At 48.6% G+C, this 17,909-nt stretch overlaps 3 protein-coding genes across 3 annotated transcripts; 2 read left to right on the forward strand and 1 right to left on the reverse strand.

Annotated features, from left to right (window-relative positions):
* The first annotated feature begins 219 nt into the window (after window positions 1–219).
* Window positions 220–13,332, forward strand: LOC119209039 (zinc finger protein 16-like). Its single transcript, XM_062557831.1, has 7 exons — window positions 220–960; window positions 1,313–1,496; window positions 6,143–6,279; window positions 9,319–9,576; window positions 9,929–10,026; window positions 10,315–10,438; window positions 11,634–13,332. The coding sequence occupies exons 1-7, from the start codon at window positions 711–713 to the stop codon at window positions 12,302–12,304; spliced, it is 1,722 nt and encodes a 573-aa protein (XP_062413815.1). The 5' UTR covers window positions 220–710; the 3' UTR covers window positions 12,305–13,332.
* Window positions 1,702–8,655, reverse strand: LOC134105117 (dynein axonemal assembly factor 11-like). The gene is made up of 9 exons (XM_062557626.1): window positions 8,519–8,655; window positions 7,666–7,833; window positions 7,512–7,589; window positions 6,788–6,960; window positions 6,497–6,696; window positions 6,156–6,335; window positions 2,649–2,729; window positions 2,120–2,185; window positions 1,702–1,993 (listed from the first exon to the last, which is right to left on the reverse strand). Exons 1-9 carry the CDS (start codon window positions 8,526–8,528, stop codon window positions 1,840–1,842), a joined length of 1,110 nt encoding a protein of 369 aa, XP_062413610.1. The 5' UTR covers window positions 8,529–8,655; the 3' UTR covers window positions 1,702–1,839.
* Window positions 13,333–13,337: 5 nt separating the features above from the next.
* Window positions 13,338–17,586, forward strand: LOC119209036 (protein glass-like). The gene is made up of 3 exons (XM_037457970.2): window positions 13,338–14,044; window positions 16,014–16,074; window positions 16,521–17,586. The coding sequence occupies exons 1-3, from the start codon at window positions 13,673–13,675 to the stop codon at window positions 17,297–17,299; spliced, it is 1,212 nt and encodes a 403-aa protein (XP_037313867.2). The 5' UTR covers window positions 13,338–13,672; the 3' UTR covers window positions 17,300–17,586.
* The last annotated feature ends 323 nt before the right edge of the window (window positions 17,587–17,909 follow it).

Raw genomic sequence — 17,909 nt, forward strand, 5'->3', positions numbered from 1 at the left:
TGCGTGTAGTGGAGAAAATATATATATATATATATATATATATATATATATATATATATATATATATATATATATATATATATATATATATATATATATATATATATATATATATATATATATATATAAACACATGTAATGTGTACATACAGATACTCTCCTTTAAATGTATTCCTAAAGATATGCCACCAACTGGGTCCAGACTCTGTTTGGGTGGGGTTCAAATTCATTACATTCTTTATCATATTACAAAAATGTAACAGATTTATATCCACAAAATTAGCATTCAAAGTGTATGTAGTTAATATGGTATTTGGCACAAAACGGAGAGTATAATAGTTCATCTTAGCATTTGTGTAGTCATCGCTGATATTGTCAATATCATCATGCAACAACTTTAGATCAACAATTCGATTATTGATACTTGTTTTGTTACTGATACTTGACATTTTTTAAAAGTGCACGCGAATGCATCACCTAGTGATTCTTTCTGAGCTTTTATTTTGAAAGTGGCATTGCGGAAGTTGTTCCGTTAAAGCCACTTCAGAGGAGGAGACAACCGATTCATCAACAATCAACAACGATTAACCGGAGCATCCATCCATCCGTCTCCCCACCTCCACCGGTCACCCACCCACCGGCGTACCGGCAGCACGCAGCCCCCCCCCCCCCTCCCCCCCTTAATGTAGATTTAACCCCGTCGTCCCGACATGACGGGCTACAACGCGTTTCACGCCCATCTGACGTCCATCATGGAGGCGCTGACCAGCGCGGCGGTGTCAGAGATCTGCGAGCTGGTGGAGGACAGCTACGCGGTGCTGCGGGTGGAGCTCCGCCGCAGCACCGCGGACAACGCGGCGCTGCGGCGGAAGCTGCAGCAGATGGAGAGCGCCGCGGCCCGGGACCACCGGCGACAGCTCGGCGGGCTGCGGGCACCGGGCGGCGGGGACCTCCCTCCCGGTGAGTGACAGCCGGCGTCCCGTCGCGTCCCGTCGCGCCCCGGTACGTGCACAGCTAACAGGCCTTAACAGGTTTGTCGGGAATACGTTTGTTCCCCTTCATGTACACGCGAAGAAGTGATTCTCAATATTGAGAAAATGCACCGAGACGCGTCATTAAGTGGCGCCCACGTGACCAAAAAGTGGAACTGTTTTAAAACCGTTACTTTACAGAACCGAGTTCCTGACTTTTCCCGCCATTTTCTTTGACATAGAAAGACGTCATCAATCAGTTCCGCTTTGTACACTCGGTGAGTTCGGTGGGTCGTGCTCTCAGACCCGGGATCACAGGTGTCATGGTTTGTTTTTCACAGAGCGCCGGGGGGCCGAACCTATGAAAGTAAACCTCCAAAGAGGTGGAAGAGCCCCCAGGCTGGAGGTCACAGCTCAGTTGACCTCTGCACCCAAAGAGGTGGGTCTTATCAAACATCTTCCTCTCTGCTTCAACTGTTCTACCCTTAGTAACATCGTCTATGGTCGAGCAAGGAGGACCGAAAGGTCCACCGGGCTCAGGGACCCCCTGGTGTCCCTCAAGCAGACAGGGAGGAGACCACAAAGAGACACAGACACCACAAAGAGCAGACAGGTCCAGACAGGAAACGGGTCGTCTGTCCCTGACCCGGGGGGGGGGGGGGGGCGTCTCACGCTGCTGCACATCGGACCGCTCACAGCCGGGAGATGACTCAGCAGAAGGTGTAAAAAACCTATTTGCTGACTCTGCCTTTTATCTGGATGTAAATCAGACTCTTCGTCCATGTTTATATGTACATGTAGTGTGTAGTATGTACTGATACTACACACTACATGTACTGATGTACTCACACCAGATGGAGGCATTAATCTAAACCCACATGTGAGATACACATGTGTAGATAGAGGAGCATACATGTATCAAACAGGACATGCTCTGAATCACTAGGCCTACCTTTCCCTTGACTTTGACTCTGACGTAGGTTGGCTGGACATCTACGTCCATCAGGGAGGTGTCCATGTGTCTGTGGGGGGGTGGGGGGGGGACAAAGGGATTCACAGGAACGTGGTGGAGACAGCTGAAGGATCCGGAGGACTTCTTCTCTGGTTGTAAATGAGCATTAGGTCATGGTGAGCTCATGGTTCCGTACCTGTAGACTTGCAGGGTCAACACGATGGAGTTGTTTTCTTCATCCTCAGAGAGACTGAAGTCCAGTCTGTAAGAGAGGAGGAGCTCCGTCATCACAGCCAATCACAGAGCACTGCTCGCTGTGTGGAGGAGGCTCTCAGAGGAAACACATCACAGCTGTTAGTGTTGTTGTTATTGTTTCACCAATAAACTAAACGCAAGAATCTGATTGGACGTGTTTTTGTTGCTGAGACAGAATGAGAACAATTATGTGGCTTTCTGCTGCTCACGAGCTGATTGGTCGATTCAATTTACCATCAATCGCAGCAGGTACTACTTACTGCTGTAAATATATTTACATATATTATATTATATTATATATATATAATAATATTACAGAGTAATGATACAATAAAGGTATTAGTACCACAGTGTAGAAGTACAGCTGCAGGTCATCAGTGGAGGAAACGACCTCAGCTCTTTGAACCTGACAACATCGTGTCCTCAGGTCTCATTTGACCTTTAACCTTTAACTCTAAGAGAACCTTTACTTCGGCTCGTTGATGTTTAGGACTCGTCCTTCAGCGGTGATCAGCGTCCGAGGGGGGGCCGCCGTCTTCTTCTGTGTCTGCCTGCAGGGAAGCAGAAGGACTGAAGTGTGTGTGTCTGCGTCTGTGTGTGTGTGTGTGTGTGTGTGTGTGTGTGTGTGTGTGTGTGTAGACCTACGGATGACAGGAGCAGAGTTATGAGGTCTTTGGGGTGAAGAAGAGAGACACTTCTACTCCAGAAGGTTCACAGATGCAGAACATAATGTGCAATCAAGGGTTCACACACACACACACACATGCACACACACACACACATACACAATGAAAGTGATAGCGAACTCATGTCACAGTTGACTCCTTTTATTTATCTCGTCATAATGAGACAGACACATGTTGTCTTTTCACCAAAAGAGAGGGACTCGTCCTGTTTTCACTTTACTGTATGAATATGTCTGGGTTCTAATGGATTGTGCTTTCAAAGAGAATAAGTTCATGTCAGCAGGAAACCTCCAGTTCTTTAAGTGTGTCAGAGCTTCATGAGTTAAAGCTGCATTCTGTGTAGTGACCAGCAGGGGGCGACTCCTCTGCTCCCATAGACGTCTATGAGGAAATGACTCTACTTCTGTGTAGTGACCAGCAGGGGGCGACTCCTCTGCTCCCATAGACGTCTATGAGGAAATGACTCTACTTCTGTGTAGTGACCAGCAGGGGGCGACTCCTCTGCTCCCATAGACGTCTATGAGGAAATGACTACTTCTGTGTAGTGACCAGCAGGGGGCGACTCCTCTGCTCCCATAGACGTCTATGAGGAAATGACTACTTCTGTGTAGGGACCAGCAGGGGGCGACTCCTCTGCTCCCATAGACGTCTATGAGGAAATGACTCTACTTCTGTGTAGTGACCAGCAGGGGGCGACTCCTCTGCTCCCATAGACGTCTATGAGGAAATGACTCTACTTCTGTGTAGTGACCAGCAGGGGGCGACTCCTCTGCTCCCATAGACGTCTATGAGGAAATGAATCTACTTCTGTGTAGTGACCACCAGGGGGCGACTCCTCTGCTCCTATAGACGTCTATGAGGAAATGACTCTACTTCTGTGTAGTGACCAGCAGGGGGCGACTCCTCTGCTCCCATAGACGTCTATGAGGAAATGACTCTACTTCTGTGTAGTGACCAGCAGGGGGCGACTCCTCTGCTCCCATAGACGTCTATGAGGAAATGACTCTACTTCTGTGTAGTGACCAGCAGGGGGCGACTCCTCTGCTCCCATAGACGTCTATGAGGAAATGACTCTACTTCTGTGTAGTGACCACCAGGGGGCGACTCCTCTGCTCCCATAGACGTCTATGAGGAAATGACTCTACTTCTGTGTAGTGACCAGCAGGGGGCGACTCCTCTGCTCCCATAGACGTCTATGAGGAAATGACTCTACTTCTGTGTAGTGACCAGCAGGGGGCGACTCCTCTGCTCCCATAGACGTCTATGAGGAAATGACTCTACTTCTCTAATTATAGTCCATTTAGAGTCAAACAGGCAGGTCATAAAGCAGGGGATACTGTAGGGCAGGGCTACTGTGATTGACAGGTCTCTAACAGACCATCAATTAGGGGATGCTTTTGGCTGATGATTAGCTGGCGTTTGTGTTTTGCTCGGAGCAGAAGGCCCCTGGTGAGATGAGGTGGACCCGAGAGGTTCAGTAGGTCCTTTACAGCAGTATTTCTTCCCAAAGGAACCATAAACACAATCACCTTTAACTTCCTCCAGAGACAGTGCTGTCTAATATCTTCAGAGGACAATTCAAGGTTTATTACAACCGTGTGGTTTTATCTGAGGTGTCTTTATTATTACCCAACAAATGAATGAAATCCTGATTCGGTCTGACTGAAGAGGAGGAACACAGATTGAACCCCAGAAGTCCTTCCCTTTGTCCCCCATGGAAGAAGGGTTTTCATGTATCAGGGTTTGTTCCTGTGCTGAGGTGAGGGACACATGAGGAGCATGTGAGGATGTCACATGTGTACACACCGTAAAGCCCTCTGAGGATCATTTGTAATTTGCGATTTTGGGCTGAACCAAATAAAATGAATTGAATAGCAGCGAGGAAGGCGATCTCCTTCAGCTGGATGTGATGGGCTCGTAACGACTTCCAAGGCAATTGCCTCTATTTGGCTGATGGTTTGAGGGTGTTGTTTCATCTTGTGCCACACATGTGGAGACTGTGGGTCAATGTGAGTGTGGGTGAGACAGAGGGCAACCATCCACTTTGACCACTTTGATCCAACCCCCGTCCATCAAACGTCCCGCTCACAGAGACGCGTGCGGTCACAGCCTCGGGTCAGCACCAGGTCCTTTAGGGTTGGGACTGAGAGTTGGACCTTTGAGGCGTGACTTAAGTCCTGCACACGGGACATGCTCATGAAAGCACACGCTTCTGTTACATGACCTTTAAACCTCGGACTGGACTTGTATGTAACTCCCAACACGCCCAAAGGTTCCTCTTAAAGCGCAGCGGAGGAAACGTGGAAACATCAACCATCTCGCTGTAGATTAGTGGGGAAAGTGGGCTATGTGGGCTATGCGAACAGGAAGTGACATCACCTGGACTGAGGAGGACGTAGAGACCACGTATACGTCTCTAGTGGTGACCTGTCAATCAGCGGGCCGTTGCCATAGTGAAGAAGTCAGGTGTTGGTATCACAGGCCCCACTTGGACTGACCCAGAGGAGACTTCCTGTGTGGTCCTTTATCAGCTCTGAATTTGAAGTCACTTTTTGTAACAGCGGAATCAGTGACCTCAGTGAAACCGGAGTGAAGGTGAAACCTCTTCATGGGTTCAAGGTTCTGGAAGAAGCTCTAACTAGGTTTCTGCTGGGGACCCTCTGTCTTTAGGTGTCCTTCTCCATCTGTGGTTGTGTACTGATTTCATTCGGGATGGTTGGCGTCCTCCAGCTGAAACGACTCACGTCTCCTCCGCTCGCAGGACGGTTTGTTCTGAGCTGGAGCTCCTCATTAACCCCTCGGATGAACCCGGACTGAACGTCCTGGGTCTTGTTGTTCCAACAGTGAGTTCAGAGTTTGTCTCTTTCCGGTTCCAACACTCTACTTCTCTCTGGATTTTTTCCCTCAGTAAACATTGTAAACATGAGTTTATGGTCTCAGTCTCTGGTTTCAAGTCTCCTTCAATGCAGCATGATGTTCATTTAGTGGATGATGGGTCTTATTCATCGATAACCATCAGTGAGTATCAGAAAGTTCCTGAGAGCCGATTGGCTCTGTTCAAACTGATCCTGGGTCAGAGTGGTGTTGTAGAGACACCTGGAGGCCAAGAGTGGAAACTACAAAACTCCCCTTCAAGCGGATAAATAGTGTGAACAGTTATGTATCATCTAGTTGTATCTGAGGAGGAAGGTGTTGTACATCTATTAAATTCGGTATTTAAATGTTATTTCCTTGCATTTGTTTGAGAAATGACCTTTGACCTCACTAATTGCGAACAGGCTGAGCACCTACTTCTCCTTGGCCTTCTTCTTCTCCTCCAGGTGGCGGTGCATTTCCAGGCGGGACTCGGGCGTGAATGCGCACGGCGTGTGCCAGAACTCCTTCTCCAACCGCTCCTCCTCCTCCGGGTCGCTGGGTGCCGGGTTCTCCTCTGTCTCCTGGTTCTCCTCCTGGTTCTCCTCAGGCGCTGGCCTACAGACACGTGGAACTATCTGTGACTTTGAGGTCACTGGGGGGGTTCTTTCCGTGGTGCTGATATTCACTTCCATAAACCAAACAGATTTTTATCAAATACATGTTCTAAATACATTTCCCAGCATGCAATAGGGCACCGTGGTGATGCTCGTACTCACGCCTTGATGTCGGTGTACCAGCGGCCGTCGGAGCCCGGCTTCTTCTCCTCGCCTCCTTTCTTCCTCATCTCCTCCTCCTTCTCCTTGGCTCTCCTCCTCAAGTGCTCCTCCTCCTGCTCCCTCACTCGCCTCCTCACCTCCTCCAGCCGCTGAGAGGCCCGAAGCCGTTCCGTCCGGCTGATCTCCGTCCCGTCCAGCCACTGAGGGCGGAGACCGAACCAAACGGATCTCACTCATTTAAACTTTCCACACACTCACTGATGTAAAGGACAAATCGGCTTTTATTTCCACCTGCAGCTGAGGCAGCGCGGCCACCACGTAGTGCCGGTAGCCCTCAAACTGAGAGCAGGGGTTCCCCGTCAGGAAGAGCTCTGTGAGGAGCACGTTGTGCTGCAGGGACTCAACGCTGCTCAGGCAGCCCACGAAGTTCACCGTCAGGTCCAACTTCTGCAGGCTCTCGCAGCCTGGAGGCAGGAAGCCAGCAGGCACACACACACACACACACACGCACACACACACACACACACACACAGAAAACAGACAACAAAGAGCTGCAGCCTTTAATCGATTAGTCAAGCTGTGATCTCAGGTGTGACACCTTGCTGCTGATGACATCACATCAAAGAACATTTCATCTGTTGATGTGTGATGTGCGTGATGACATCACTGGAGATCTACTGACCGGTGTTTCATTGACCCACAGATAAGTGGAGAACATTATCTCATTATTGACACGATCTCTTCGTCCTTCACCAGAAAGTGACGATTATTGTTGAGCCCTTTGATGTCTGACTCATCTTTTATTCAATGTATAAAAAAATTTTTCATTTTCGGGAGAGTTTTCGGCTTCTTTAAAATCCTGCATCTGAAAAAACCTTTCCTCAGACATTTAGTGGGTGTTTTATGGCTAAATTATTCATTAAACAATCCAGACTAAGTGAATAGTTAGGTGCATCACTGCTGGGAATCTTCCACATGAATACTGAAGATAAAAATGACACCAAAACGCACCCACCTTCAAGGTTTTCAATGACTTCAATGTTGTTCAAGGCCAGGTTCAAATACTGCAGCTTCTTCAGGCGGCCGACGTTCTCTGCACGAACGAATGAGATGTTGAGATATTTTAGAAGTACGGATGATGAATGAGTCTGTGCAGTCGGTCCTCTCACCGATCCTGGAGATGAGGTTGCTCTGCAGGTAGAGGATCCTCAGGTCTCTGCACCACCTGTCGATGTGCTCCATCCTCTCGATGTCCTGCTGGTGCAGAGAAACCTCCTCCAGGGAGAAGATCTGGCCCTCGTTGTGCTCGGCCCGCTGGCGGACCAGCTCCTCTGTGACTGGACGGGAAGTAATAACTTAATAATAACAGCAGTGGACATGCGTTATACGCATGACGACATCAGAGGGGTCATCATTATGCCTGCTGTGTTTCTATTACTGTCCAATGGACATAGTAATTATGTAATTACATTTTATCCATAAAAAACTGCACAAAGAGATAAATATCTAGATGATGTACAAACATCTGTAGCCAGGGGTCTATTATGTTATAATCCATGCATATAACTGTCACTTAACTGATGTGTCTTATCTTAATCATAATCATAGTTGGTCTACTCTCTGTGTGCTTTGTACTTTTTAAAGTTTTATTAATAAAACACTTTTTTTTATTCTTGCTAACAACTGCCCTGCCAATACAACTTCCCTTTAATTGTGTCCAACACAGCTAACTAACTTTCAAATGATGGACATGATTGACAGTTTAAAGTTAAGAGTCACATTCGCTTTACCGTCATAACGTTAGCATGCTACATGTAAGCTAGCGTTAGCTCTTAGAGTTAGCTTGACACAGTGGTGCTAAAAGTTAAGTATTTTAGTAATAATGGTAGTTAAACAAGTCCCAGCGAACAACAACGGCTACTTTAACTATTATTATTCAGCAATTCGTAAAGTTACACGTATCATTTAAACATTACAGAACTTAACATTACAAAAGCAGAGGAAGGATGTTTTTAAACTTACTGTAAACCATCGTCCTCTCTGTTAACAAGCGTTGCCGTAGAAACCGACCGCGTGCTGCGTTCACGTACTGTGGTTCTACTGTGTTCTACCACAAGAAAACTAGTTACGTTACATGTCATTTCAACTTTCATTCAAAGAATATATATGCGTGTAGTGGAGAAAATATATATATATATATATATATATATATATATATATATATATATATATATATATATATATAAACACATGTAATGTGTACATACAGATACTCTCCTTTAAATGTATTCCTAAAGATATGCCACCAACTGGGTCCAGACTCTGTTTGGGTGGGGTTCAAATTCATTACATTCTTTATCATATTACAAAAATGTAACAGATTTATATCCACAAAATTAGCATTCAAAGTGTATGTAGTTAATATGGTATTTGGCACAAAACGGAGAGTATAATAGTTCATCTTAGCATTTGTGTAGTCATCGCTGATATTGTCAATATCATCATGCAACAACTTTAGATCAACAATTCGATTATTGATACTTGTTTTGTTACTGATACTTGACATTTTTTAAAAGTGCACGCGAATGCATCACCTAGTGATTCTTTCTGAGCTTTTATTTTGAAAGTGGCATTGCGGAAGTTGTTCCGTTAAAGCCACTTCAGAGGAGGAGACAACCGATTCATCAACAATCAACAACGATTAACCGGAGCATCCATCCATCCGTCTCCCCACCTCCACCGGTCACCCACCCACCGGCGTACCGGCAGCACGCAGCCCCCCCCCCCCCCCCTCCCCCCCTTAATGTAGATTTAACCCCGTCGTCCCGACATGACGGGCTACAACGCGTTTCACGCCCATCTGACGTCCATCATGGAGGCGCTGACCAGCGCGGCGGTGTCAGAGATCTGCGAGCTGGTGGAGGACAGCTACGCGGTGCTGCGGGTGGAGCTCCGCCGCAGCGCCGCGGACAACGCGGCGCTGCGGCGGAAGCTGCAGCAGATGGAGAGCGCCGCGGCCCGGGACCACCGGCGACAGCTCGGCGGGCTGCGGGCACCGGGCGGCGGGGACCTCCCTCCCGGTGAGTGACAGCCGGCGTCCCGTCGCGTCCCGTCGCGCCCCGGTACGTGCACAGCTAACAGGCCTTAACAGGTTTGTCGGGAATACGTTTGTTCCCCTTCATGTACACGCGAAGAAGTGATTCTCAATATTGAGAAAATGCACCGAGACGCGTCATTAAGTGGCGCCCACGTGACCAAAAAGTGGAACTGTTTTAAAACCGTTACTTTACAGAACCGAGTTCCTGACTTTTCCCGCCATTTTCTTTGACATAGAAAGACGTCATCAATCAGTTCCGCTTTGTACACTCGGTGAGTTCGGTGGGTCGTGCTCTCAGACCCGGGATCACAGGTGTCATGGTTTGTTTTTCACAGAGCGCCGGGGGGCCGAACCTATGAAAGTAAACCTCCAAAGAGGTGGAAGAGCCCCCAGGCTGGAGGTCACAGCTCAGTTGACCTCTGCACCCAAAGAGGTGGGTCTTATCAAACATCTTCCTCTCTGCTTCAACTGTTCTACCCTTAGTAACATCGTCTATGGTCGAGCAAGGAGGACCGAAAGGTCCACCGGGCTCAGGGACCCCCTGGTGTCCCTCAAGCAGACAGGGAGGAGACCACAAAGAGACACAGACACCACAAAGAGACACAAAGGGACACAAGGAGACTCTGTTTGTTTAAGTGTGGTACATTGTTTGCCTTTTCATGAACGAATAGCGGTTCAGTGTTTATTTGGTTCAGATCCGATGAGCCTTCTCTTCTTCCAGGGTTCTCCCTCAGGAGCCACAGAGAAGCCCGAGGACCAGGATGTAGTTTTGATCAAGGTGGAGGCGGCCAAAGAGGAGAAGAGCGACCACGAGGCGTCGGGCGAACTGCTGCTCAACGAGGACGGTGAGAGAGCGACCGAGTCGCCGTCCCGTCAGGAGGAGTCACAGGAGTTCTGCTCCCATAGACGTCTATGAGGAAATGACTCTACTTCTGTGTAGTGACCAGCAGGGGGCGACTCCTCTGCTCCCATAGACGTCTATGAGGAAATGACTCTACTTCTGTGTAGTGACCAGCAGGGGGGCGACTCCTCTGCTCCCATAGACGTCTATGAGGAAATGACTCTACTTCTGTGTAGTGACCAGCAGGGGGCGACTCCTCTGCTCCCATAGACGTCTATGAGGAAATGACTCTACTTCTGTGTAGTGACCAGCAGGGGGCGACTCCTCTGCTCCTATAGACGTCTATGAGGAAATGACTCTACTTCTGTGTAGTGACCAGCAGGGGGCGACTCCTCTGCTCCCATAGACGTCTATGAGGAAATGACTCTACTTCTGTGTAGTGACCAGCAGGGGGCGACTCCTCTGCTCCCATAGACGTCTATGAGGAAATGACTCTACTTCTGTGTAGTGACCAGCAGGGGGCGACTCCTCTGCTCCTATAGACGTCTATGAGGAAATGACTCTACTTCTGTGTAGTGACCAGCAGGGGGCGACTCCTCTGCTCCTATAGACGTCTATGAGGAAATGACTCTACTTCTGTGTAGTGACCAGCAGGGGGCGACTCCTCTGCTCCCATAGACGTCTATGAGGAAATGACTCTACTTCTGTGTAGTGACCAGCAGGGGGCGACTCCTCTGCTCCCATAGACGTCTATGAGGAAATGACTCTACTTCTGTGTAGTGACCAGCAGGGGGCGACTCCTCTGCTCCTATAGACGTCTATGAGGAAATGACTCTACTTCTGTGTAGTGACCAGCAGGGGGCGACTCCTCTGCTCCCATAGACGTCTATGAGGAAATGACTCTACTTCTGTGTAGTGACCAGCAGGGGGCGACTCCTCTGCTCCTATAGACGTCTATGAGGAAATGACTCTACTTCTGTGTAGTGACCAGCAGGGGGCGACTCCTCTGCTCCTATAGACGTCTATGAGGAAATGACTCTACTTCTGTGTAGTGACCAGCAGGGGGCGACTCCTCTGCTCCTATAGACGTCTATGAGGAAATGACTCTACTTCTGTGTAGTGACCAGCAGGGGGCGACTCCTCTGCTCCCATAGACGTCTATGAGGAAATGACTTACTTGTTGTTGTTGTTGTGTGAAGGCACCGCGGGGCAGCTGTTGGACCCTGATGACGGAGGACCCTGCGGATTGACGGTGCACTCGGCGGAGGTCGCCATGATGCTGTGGGACCGGAGCAGCGTCGTCCCAGAACACCGGTGGACCCACAGTGCACCGGGGTCTGCGGGCGCCGCAGAGAGCGTCGCCTCGGACGCGGCGATCGACTTGGAGTCGGACTGCAAGGCTCCGTCTGAGGGGGGGTCGGGGGGTCGGCCCTTCCTGTCTGGGTCCGGGGAAAGCCCCCCCGAGCTGAGACGGATCGGCAGCTTCCCCTACGACACGAACCCTGACCTCGGCGCCTCGTGGACCAATCAGGGCCTCCCTCACCGCTCGGCGCCGTCGGACCCGAGCCCCCTTCTGGACCCGCAGGAGCTGAGCCGGTTCTGCAGGGACGGCCGGCGCTTCGTCTGCAGCTTCTGCGGGAAACGCTTCACCTCGTCCCGCAGCCTGGAGACGCACGTGCGCGTGCACACGGGCGAGCGCCCGTACAGCTGCGCCCAGTGCGGGAAGCGCTTCACGCAGTCGGGTCACCTGAAGACGCACCAGAGCGTGCACACCGGGGAGCGGCCCTTCGCCTGCCGGCACTGCGGGAAGAGGTTCGCCGGAAAGCAGAACCTGAGGATCCATGAGCAGAAGCACCACGCGGCGGCGTAGCGTCCGAGACGCTCACACAGCAAGTACCCGGGGCTTTGGTTTGACGACATTTAAGCCGCCCGGTGGACACCTGAGGCGAAGAAGCGTGTGTGTGTGTGTGTGGGGGGGGGGGGTTGAGATTGACACTTAAGGTTTGTGAAGGACGACTTTGGGACTTTACAGTCCACAGAGAAGCCAGAAGAGGCCGAGTCCTCTGGAAGAAACAACTTGTGGTGGTTTCTGACTCAAATGTGGAGAATTGATGCTTTTCCCTGTTTTTATATCTTTGTAAACTGAATTGTTTGGACATTGTCTTTGTTTGAAGGATGGAACTGAACCCGCAGTAGAACAGACGTCCGCATTAAAATCGATGGAGAAGGAGTGCAGAGCAGCGGCCATTTTATTTTCACCGCTAACTTCCGTAGAGACTCGACTAAAACGAGTTGTAAAGAGTAAATAAGTAAAGAGTAAATAATGATGCTTCGTCCACTCGCTTTTCACCACGAAGGAAAGATGGTGTGGAGCGTGAACTTCCTTCAGCATGGTGGAATTAGCTCGCTTCCATTGTTTTATTCAAGCTAGCTAGCCGCACTGTGCTATTACAGCCTCGCCCCCCCACCCCAAGGGTCGTTTCCATAGCAACGAGCAACAACCACTCTTCTGTTCCACAGTGGCTTTATATCAGTTGAGACGTCATACACAGATCTCATTGTATAATACTAATACAGACATGCTCTTTGTGCCCTGTCCTCTGTCCCACAAGGCGTCTCTCCCAGTAGAAACAACGACTGGTCCCACTAACAAAGCCTCCCCCACACCACCTACACACTCATTTTAATATTCTAGAATTATCTGTTAACAATGTAAAAACATCATGTTTTTCATAAGAACATTTCCTGCTTTTCTTTGTCTCCTTTAACATTGTCTGATATTTTTTAAACGGCAGTGAGATTAATCAATAATTAAAACCATATTTCTAGCCTTCTTAAAGACTGGGTTGAATTCTGCTGATAAAGCACACTCGATAAGATATAGGTGACTAAATAATAATAATAATGATATATATGAATAGATAAAGTATTCAAGGTTATAGGCAGGCACCACCAGTCACGTGACTAAAAAAAACAACAAAAAAACATTGGATGTATTTGTTTGCCGTTGCCCTGACAACCGCTTCAAAAGACCCCAAAGAAACAGTTTGACACAACAACAACAGGCTCTTATTTTGTGGTCGGAAGTGTCACACCGGAAGCTCGGGTGAAGCGGAAGTAGAAAGACCATAAGCCCGTTGGTGGTCTTCGACGCGAGCGACGGGCCAGAGTTTTACCATCCAAACATCCCGTTAAGGGGGGGCGGGGGTCCTCGGTTCTCCTCTCCAGGCGGCGGGCCATGGCCGCGTTAGGCAGCAGGGCCCTGCGGGAGCAGCTCGCCGTCATCATGGGCGCCCTGACCACGGCGGCCGTGGCGGAGATCTGCGACGTGGTGGACGAAGGCTTCGCGGTGCTGCGGATGGAGATCAGCCGCAGCCACCAGGAGAACGAGGACCTGAAGAAGAAGCTGCACCTCATCCAGTCCATCGTGGTCCGCGGCAGCGGCGGCGCGGAGGCGGCGGCGGCGGCGGCGCGGGACCCGGAGGACGCGCCGGTCGCGGTCGGCGAGAAGCGGGCGGAGACGCCGCGGCGGCAGCGGGACGGCGAGGGGGGAGACGCCGCCGCTTCCAGCGCCGGAGACGGAGGGGGGGTCCTGATGGTGCCCAAGGAGGTACACCTGTGACCGGCTGCTCTTCAGAACAAAACACGCGGTGACCGCTGGAGGACGGGAAGGTTTTCTAAAAATGTCTCGTATTTCAAAACATCGACGTCTCAGTATTTAGTAGTATCATTTATTTAAAATAACGTATTTGAAAAAAAGTAATGATTTAATATTTTTCTTTCTTTAAAATAATGGCTGGCCATTTCAAGAGATTGGCTTTGTATTTTAAAACAATTAAAATAAATAATTAGAAATAATTAATTGGTATTTATAAAAAATCACTTTGTATTTCAAAACAAGTCCCTATTTAAAAATATTGAATTGTTGTAATGTTGTAAGTCCTTATTTTTAGTGAGTAAGTGTGGATGTAAGACAAAGAAAAGCAGCAGATCCTCGACTTGTAGAGCTTGAAAAAACATGAAAATGTTATCACAGATTGTGGAGAAAACAATCAACAAGAAAACTAAAAATGATTTTTTTTTTTAATTGAATAGAATTAATTCAATTAATAGAATCTACTCTTGTAATAAAATATATACTTCCATTAAACATTGTCTGCCCCAAAAATATAAACTTTTTACACTCGCTGATCTAAAGGTAACTTCTGCTTTGATAGTTTTATAATGTAGAAACTATGCAATGCCGTTTTATTCAAAATTAAATAAATACATTTAATCATTTCATGGCATTTTATTTCATAATGCCACTTTTATTTCATAATGCCACTTTTATTTCATAATGCCACTTTATTTCACGTTCTTATATGCAAATCAGGGGGCGTGGCTATCTCTCACATTCAGAACAGACAACAGAGCCGTGTGCAAAACCAGGCTGGCAGTGAAAGGACTAGAAATAGGCTCGGTTAGTTGTAGCCTTCTTATATAGATACTGTCTATGGTTGTAGTAGCAGATGAGGTACTGGTTCATTCATTACAAAGTCTGAGAAAAGTTTCTCAGACTTATTGAGAGCGGCTGCCAACCGCCTCGATGTGATGGAAACCACCACCACCACCTACACCCAAACACCACCTACACCCAAACACCACCTACACCCAAACACCTCCTAGAGCTGCCGAAGTGGGAACCGCAAGCCCTCGTATTTCCAAAAAACCCTCAATATGTGTCAAAATAGTATCTGCAGATAACCCATGTTGATCGATTTGATCCGCTAATGCTAGCATGCTATCTCGGAGCCCACCGATGTCTTCCGTTATGTCAACACTCTCACGTCCCTTAGCCAGCCTTTTTTGCACACGGCTCTGTCGTCTGTTCTGAATGTGATAGATAGCCACGCCCCCTGATTTGCATATAAGAACGTGAAATCAAATAAAGTGCCATTATGAAATAAAGTCCCATTATGAAATAAAAGTACCATGAAATGATTAAATGTATTTATTGCCTCATTTATTTATTTCACAATGTATTTCAAAAGTCAAGTCATCTGTTGTGTAAATCATTAAACAGGACATTGATTAAATGCTTGTATGGAGACAGACTTGACAACACGTGTTCTGCATCAAAGCTACATTCAGGTTGACATAAACTGTTATTTACTGCGTAAACACAGAGGCTTTGTGCACAGATCTCATTGTTTGGTGTTTACCTCAAAACATTCACCTGAACATCGTTATGAAACATTATATCGCTTATAAAGCAGCTGTTTTTAGCTTGAGCCAAAAGTTGTATCTTGGGGGTTAATCATTATTTTATCCCCAAGAAAGGTTGATTCTATATTTATTTTTAAAGTGAGATGTGAGTGAATGATATTAAAACTGCAGCAGTTCTTAAATTAGACAAAAGGTCAGAAGGTCATCGCCTACATCCGAGCAGCTTTTAATAAATAATTTGGCTGTCGCTTGATCTTGAAATTTAATCCCTAATTTCCTCTTTTTGATTCAAGTTGCTCATTAAAACTTTAATTTAACTTAACAAGGAGACGTCCAATCAGGACTCAAAGGAGGTTTTATCTTGCTTCCAGCTTCCAGACGTGGTGTTGATCAAAGACGAAGACTCCGACAGCAACGACGCCTTTGAGGAAGGTGAGCGGCGCGCTGGGTTTCTCAACCTCTGGGTCGGGGGCCCAGAGTGGGGTCACGCGACGTCTCATCGCCGGGTCGACTTTGATAAAATAATTATAAACATGAATTACTCTTTGTTGAACAATTAAAAGACAGAGGAACAAACTCGCAGCAACGCAGCTTGTGTTTCTGCAACGTATCGTCCTGTAATTAAAGATAACAAAGTAATGTTGGATGGTATCTGCGAGGAAGAGTCCAGTTAACACAGGTGTTTCCACCAGGGTGGTCACTGGTGTGACCTAAACACCTTGAATGTTTTTGGAACTTTATTTTGATTGGATTTATATAACATATCAAATATATAAAAGGTATCTTATGAATGTATTTTTATGTCCTGTACCTAAAAACCAAATTTACGCAGCAGCAAAGAAGGTTTGAGAGTCACATGATCCCTCGTTCATCTCCAGATGACCAAACGGCGGCCGAGGGAGAGGGCGCCGCGTCGGGCACCAAGAGACGCTGGCCGGGGCCCGAGGAGGCCGACAGGAAGTCTTCCGGCGGGCCGCCGGCAGAGAAGAAGACCGTCTACAGTCTGGACTCTCCTCCCAGCGAGCCGGGTTTCTCCGGACGCCTCGGCGCCGGCGAGGCGGAGGCCGGCGAGCCGGAATACGCCGGCCTGCCGACGTACTTCGGCGGCGGCTCCCTGGCCGCGGGTCCGACCGACGGGGAGCCGGACCTCGGCCCGACGTGGACCAAGCAGCCCAAGGGCCACGCCGCCTTCTCCCACTTCCACCCGAGCGAGGACCCGGACGGCGACGCCTTCGGCCTCAAGATGGTCAGCGTGACGGGCTCCATCCCCGCCGACTGCCGGCTGTCGGAGGGCAGCGGCTCGGCCTTCGAGTACGAGGACGGCGACGCGCTGGGCTTCGCCCACTACAGGGACCCGGCGGGCGGAGCCCAGCTCTGCGGCGGCCGGGGGAAGCGCTACGTGTGCCCCGTGTGCTCCAAGACCTACGCCACCTCCCAGAACCTGGAGGTGCACATGCGCATCCACACGGGCGAGAGGCCCTTCTGCTGCAGCCAGTGCGGGAAGAGGTTCACGCAGTCGGCGCACCTGAAGTCGCACCTGAGCGTCCACTCGGGCGAGCGGCCGCACACCTGCGCGCTGTGCAGCCGCAGCTTCATCGTCAAGTACAGCCTCAAGCTGCACATGAGGAAGTGTCACGTCCGGGCCCCCCCCGACTGAGCTTCTGGTGGGGGACGCTCACGGACCTTTGTGTGGACCCTCGGCATCACGCATTAAATCAGTGAGATGTTTAAAACGTGTCAAACCGTGATTCTGTAGCTTCTGGGACGAGCTGCAGCAAAGTGACTGAACAGGACGAGACTTTGAAGGACGACACAGAGACGAATGAGATATTTATATTGAGTTTTTATTCAGTTGTTATGTCTGTCATGGAAAATGGTTAATAGTTCTGTAAAAAGACCCCAAACGGTTTGAATCGTGTTGGTTAATAAACCTAATAATACATCTGTTTTATTTCAGTTATTTGTTGGAATTTCAGGTGTTTGTTACTCTTTTTCTCTGATGAATGAAGATGTTTGAGATGACCCTCAGGTGTTGTCCGTGGTACTGAAGATGAGACCTCATCTCCTGGAGGGAAGGTGAAGCTTCCTCCACCAAAGCGCTCTCTCTCGGCTCCAAAGTCCTGATGACCCGTATTTTAATATTTATAGATTTTTTTAAAAGCAATTTAGACACAGACGATCTGCATCTGGAATAAAGAGCCAGTGTGAACGTGCACATCTTTCTGCGCATGCGCAGTCGGGGTCCGTGTCGTCGTCCGGCCACCACA

Source organism: Pungitius pungitius, chromosome 15 (genome assembly GCF_949316345.1).
Source record: "Pungitius pungitius chromosome 15, fPunPun2.1, whole genome shotgun sequence".
NCBI classification, from domain to species: domain Eukaryota; kingdom Metazoa; phylum Chordata; class Actinopteri; order Perciformes; family Gasterosteidae; genus Pungitius; species Pungitius pungitius.